Source organism: Poecilia latipinna, unplaced genomic scaffold (genome assembly GCF_001443285.1).
Source record: "Poecilia latipinna isolate Pla-1442-1.1 unplaced genomic scaffold, P_latipinna-1.0 Scaffold2727, whole genome shotgun sequence".
Classification (NCBI taxonomy): Eukaryota; Metazoa; Chordata; class Actinopteri; order Cyprinodontiformes; family Poeciliidae; genus Poecilia; species Poecilia latipinna.
In genome coordinates, this window is record NW_015115343.1 from 104,873 (window position 1) to 110,536 (window position 5,664).

At 39.0% G+C, this 5,664-nt stretch overlaps 2 protein-coding genes across 2 annotated transcripts in view; one reads left to right on the top strand and one right to left on the bottom strand.

Annotated features, from left to right (window-relative positions):
* slc25a15b (solute carrier family 25 member 15b) overlaps positions 1 to 4,800 on the top strand; it is a 9,733-nt gene extending 4,933 nt beyond the window's left edge. Inside the window, exons 3-7 of the mRNA XM_015021124.1 lie at positions 478 to 736; positions 822 to 959; positions 2,651 to 2,826; positions 2,904 to 3,062; positions 3,148 to 4,800. Of these exons, the coding sequence (XP_014876610.1) occupies positions 478 to 736; positions 822 to 959; positions 2,651 to 2,826; positions 2,904 to 3,062; positions 3,148 to 3,269 (854 nt within the window). The 3' untranslated portion in view covers positions 3,270 to 4,800. The remainder of the gene's footprint in view (positions 1 to 477; positions 737 to 821; positions 960 to 2,650; positions 2,827 to 2,903; positions 3,063 to 3,147) is intronic.
* The window catches only part of tm4sf21a (transmembrane 4 L six family member 21a), a 6,878-nt gene continuing 5,792 nt past the window's right edge, over positions 4,579 to 5,664 (bottom strand). Inside the window, exon 5 of the mRNA XM_015021125.1 lies at positions 4,579 to 5,203. The gene's annotated coding sequence lies outside the window, so the exon portion shown is untranslated. The remainder of the gene's footprint in view (positions 5,204 to 5,664) is intronic.

Here is a 5,664-nt window from a genome sequence, read left to right on the forward strand (position 1 = left end):
TTTTTTTTGAATTTAAGGTGGAAATTTTTTTGGGGTTGGGGGGTTTAATCCCGTTTTTTTTAAAAAAAAAAAAAAAAAAAAAAAAAAAAAGAACTATGCATTGATTGTCTTCTACTTCGGCACTACTTTTTATTGGTCTCATATAAAATCCGTACATGTCTTAAAGGCATTTTAGTTTCTATCGGATTCCTCCAATGTTAGTATTGATTGAGCTGCTAAAGCAAATGTTTTTAGTGGAAATAAAACCGGAGCTGAACTGAGTGAAGTGACAATAAGATGTCAGCTCATTGGTTATGTGTCTGACACCCCAGATGATCGTTCTGATGACGCCTGACTTTTTCCGGCTCGTTTCTCGCTGCTTGTTGTTCTGCTCAGCCGAGTGCAACAGTCTGCCTCGCTCTCAGATCCTTATCTCTCCTTGCACAATGTGTAGCTTGCTCTTTTGTGTTTGTGTGTGGTTTTGCCCCCGTGTCGCAGGAGGGGCTGCCTGTGTCTTTAGCGGTCAGCCTCTGGACACAGCGAAGGTAAAGATGCAGACCTTTCCCTCTCTGTACCGGGGTTCCATCCACTGCATCCTCTCCACCTACAAACAAGATGGCGTGCGTGGGCTGTACCAGGGCACTATCCCGGCGCTGATGGCCAACATTGCAGAGAACTCTGTGCTGTTCATGAGCTACGGCTTCTGCCAGCAGGTCATCCGCTTTGCAGCTGGACTGCACCACGACGCTGTGCTGAGGTTCGCCGCCTCTAACAGTAACAGAAGCATGCGTAACATGTCCAGTTTCTAAGTGTAGGTTTGATTATTCTACCCTCTTCATCAGCAACATGCAGAAAGCCTGTGCTGGTTCTGTAGCTTCTATCTTCTCCTCACTCGTCCTCTGCCCCACTGAGCTGGTGAAGTGTCGACTACAAGCCATGTATGAGATGGAAATGTCTGGAAAGATTGCCAAAAGCAACAAGTATGTTTTGTTTTTGACAGTGTTATTTAAGTTGACTATATTTGTGGTCACATACTTAAGTTTTAGAAAAATTTCTGTGTAATTTTATCGATTCTACAATATTTATCAATATTTATTTTCCTAATAAAGTATCGGGTTTTTCATCCGTGAGTATCAATACATTAAATCCTACTCAACTTACACATTAAAAATGACATGTAACGAAACAACCAGTTACATTTTATGAAATAATGAAATGAAATAAATTACATGATCTAATGTAAGTGAATGAGACAAAAAAAAGTTCCAAATGCACAAAGCCACACAATTAACACTTAAACACAGCAAATGGATACCAAAAACAGCATTTATTACACCAGTATTACACCATTCAGTTAATTTAATGCAAGTCTAAGAACAGACACAAAATGTCTCCAAAATCACTCTCACTCTAAAATCTCTCAGAAAATCTTAAAAATATATAGAATCGTACCGTTTACTGAGTATCTTGATATATATTGTATCGTGAGAACATCATGTATCGTATTGTAATATTAGTGTATTGCTACAGGCCTACCCAACAATATGCTGAATCTCATCTTATTTGATGAATTTATTAGTCTACATGCAAAATGTTGTGTCTAGCAAAAAACAAAACATTCTGGTGGCAGCATCATTCTGTAGGATGCTTTTCTTCAGCAGGGACAGGGGAGCTGGCCTAGTCAAAGTCCAGATTTAAATCTAATTAGGAATCGGTTGCAAGACTTAAATTTAGCTTCAAATTCACTTTCACACATTCCTGTTCAATCCTGTTTATACAAATGCAATGCAGCCATGTAATGCCAGGGTGTCCACGCATCCTTAAAAAGTATTTAAAAGCCTTATATTTATGTATCTGAAATCAAGGTCTTAAAATGACTTAAATTCAATTAAAAGTGAAGTAAATTGGACTTAGGTAAATTAATCGCAGGTCTTACTTTTTACAAACAGGAGAAATCTTGTGTTCATCTGTCTATAAAACGTTTCTCAATTTCTCTTTAGCCCAGTCTGCAGCTGCATCTTCATTACAAATGCGTGTAAAATTTTGACAATATTTTGCTAATGTTGCAAAAACACAAATTTGCAATCGTGGTGTTTCCATTTAATAAGAATCGCAATTGAAATCACATTTAATGACTTACCGGTTTGTTTATGTGGCAAGTCATTAAAAAACATGCCACGACGCCAGCATTCCTACCACTTCCTGTCATCTTCTCCAGCCGTTCCACCATCTATAAGTTCTGGTTATTGATTGCATGACCTGTCTGATGATAAAAAAGTGTTTCCATTGGAATTTTGCAAAATACAATAATGTCGGTGTAGCCGAAAAACCACCTGATGCTAGCACAAAAGCTTTTTATCGGATAAACAAGATTTTTTTTTTAAGGGAATTCATTTTTGTAATGAAAAATTTACGAAAGTTTAATTTTTGCCATTATATTGTCAATAGAAATGCAGCCAATGTTTCCTTTGGTGAACTGTGACGCCTTCAGATTGTTATTTTCTAACAGCAGGACTTGCAGATAGTTTGGCTTCACATGCACACAACCGGCTGCATGAACGGCACGACTGAGTGGCCGATGATTGTTGAACACGCCTGTAGATCGACTACAACGTGTGTGTACATGAGCTCGGCTAATGTCAGAGTGAAAATGTGTGTGGTGTGTCTGAAGCTCGGTGTGGTCGGTGGTGAAGTCCATTATGAGGAACGAGGGTCCGCAGGGCTTCTTCCAGGGACTGACCACCACCATAGCCAGAGAGGTTCCCGGGTACTTCTGCTTCTTTGGCGCCTACGAACTCTGCAGGACTGGATTCGCAGACTACATGGAATGTGAAAAAGATGATATAGGTACTGGGAGCGGAACGGTGACTCCATTTCTGTCCGATTCCGATGCGGTAACTTTGTGTTTGCTGTATGTGCTGAAGGTGTGGCTCCGATCGCACTCAGCGGCGGCATCGGGGGCGCGAGCCTTTGGTTGGTGGTCTACCCCATGGACTGTGTCAAATCTCGGATTCAGGTCATGTCCATGACGGGGAAGCAGGCGGGGTTTTTCAAAACCTTCATGACCATCGCTCGCTCCGAAGGTAGGCACCGGCAGGAAAGGGAGGAACTACAGACGTGTGGCGTTTTGCTTTCTGATCCGTTTCCGATCTTGTTCGGTGTGTTTAGGCATGAGGGCGCTGTACTCCGGCCTCACCCCCACCATCGTGCGCTGCTTCCCCGCTAACGGAGCGCTGTTCCTGGGTTACGAGGTCAGCAGGAAGCTGATGATGAAGGAGTTCGACAACTGAGCTGCTCCATCAAACTGCCACACTCCCTCAGCTGCACTGCCCATAAGCCGGCTGTGATGCAGCATTTACATGTATCCTTATCTGGATGGTCGGTGTTTTTAGATTTTATAACTTGGTTTCTGAAGTGTTTTACTGAACATGTGACGGAGGAAAAGGCGTGCAGTGAAGTCCTGAAGCTGTGAAACACTCCAGCTGGTCGTTTCTCTCCTACCTCAACAACATGGCGTCTGCACAACTTTCCGCCAGAAGACACACGAGTGTGAGGAAGGCTCTGTTAGACGGTGCAGTTTACTTTAATGAATTAACTCCTGTTTTCAAGCTAACATTAAGGCGTTGTGAAAATGGTGATCATAAAGTGTCATATTGATTGATATAGGTTGCCTAACATGTATTGAGATGATTGTGTTTTTATTTAAACAGAGTTCCTAGTCTGTGGAAACCTGGAATTTGATTTAATGATTTTTCCATGTCTCCATACAAAAAAGAATATGAGTACAGATGAATATTTCTGTTTCTTACGGTTTTTAAAACCTATGCCTTGTTGAAGTGTTTTCCTTTCCTCATCCATGCCTCCTTCTCTCTCCCTCGTCTTTCTGTCTAACTTTTCTTTTACCTTTCTTGTTCTTTTTGTCTTTCCTTCTTTCTGATATTCTATCCTTGTCACAAATCCACTTTTTTTCTCATTTCTTTCATTACTTTTTCTTATTCCCTTCCTTCCAACCTATTGTTCTTGGCTCCCATATCCGCCAAATGTAGAGAATCTGCCAAAAGTCCAAGGTGAACATTGATACTTTTTTATGTTTTGAGTTTAACAGGAAGCGCAGATTAACTGTTCAAAGTCAAGCTTGGATTATTTTTCTACATGAAAAATATGCAGGAACCTTGTTTAAGGAACCTTTTCCTTGTTTAAGGAACCTTAATGTTTTGATGCCATTTAACCTCCTCAAGCCTTTTTCTGTACATTTTACAAACAGGAGAAATCTTCCTTTCATCTGTTTTCATCAGTACTTTTTAAGTGTTTTTAAACCTCATGAGATTCCATTAAAAACACCCAGAAAACAATTTCTTCCAAATACCTTTTTCATGCTGGTTTTGTTCTTTTATTTCACTCCTGCTGTTCACTTCTCTCCTGTGTTGGTTTATGTTATAGATAAGAAAATCATTAACATATCAGCTGCCTTGTTATTTGCCCTTTGAGCCTGATTCCATGTTCTGCGTTTTTATTTGCTGAATAACCTACATTTTAATGCAAACATGGTTTCGCATTAAAATGCATTAAATAATACATGAATAAAATAAAAGATCTTGGGAGTTTCCATGTATTTTATTTTTTTTCTTTAAGGAAATCACTTTAACAATTAAACACTATAAAACAGATGTTACAGTTTTTTGATAAAAATAAATGATAAAAACATAGCTGCATTTTTTTAAAGCCGCATAAGGTCGAACTATGATATAATTTCTTTCACCATAAGTGCAATAAAGTTTTTGGCTAGAACATAAATGTCACAAAGTTGTTTTTTCTTTAAAATAAAAACAGGATTATCCTGGTTCTCTGAGCTGACTTCACTTCTGTCACTAAATTTACTCAACAGCTGCTTAAAAGCAGCTTCTTTACGGTGCAGGTAAAAATCAAACGACTCAGAAGGTCCAGTGTTTCATATCCTCAGTCTCTGAGAATGCTATCCTAATTTAATAATGGCATAAAATACAATTGCAAACCTGTACATGGGTATAAAATGAGTCTCTTCTAAGCAAAATGATACACTCTTTCAATACAGAGACTGTTGAACATAAGTGCAAGGTAGTATTAAAGCAGGAAGCAAAAACTGGACAAAAACATCCAAATTTTAGTTTTGACGCTTTCTGCAGCCTTCTGCAGTTCTTATTGTTAAAGGATGCAGCAGGGGGCGCCAGTGAGAAACTCGCAGCAGCTGGAAAGAGAGAAATAAATGGGAGCGTTAAGATTTCACTCAGTTATTTACTGTTTTAGTGACTTCTTAAAACAGCAGTATTGATGTACAACTAAATACGTTTAGACTCTGATTAAACTTGTCAAACTAGCAGTTTTGCTAAATATGTTGGCATTAAATAGTAATTATTCATTTTCAAAAGTTACCTAATTTTGACCAAACTTGACCACAAACAGTAACAAATCAAAATCATACTCCATAATAAAGTATTAACATTTGTTTGTTATTTAAAAAAAAAAAAAAAACTTGGATTCATTGGACCCAGAATGAAACAACAGGTGTTAATTTGTTTGAATCAGACTCGGTGCAAGCGCGGGCATTTTAACGCTCATGTTGCGTTTAAATGTGGCTCGGAAAAACGCGTTAAGACACGTTAATAACAGCTTAAACTGGGCCGGGGGGGGGGGGGGGAAAAAAAAAAG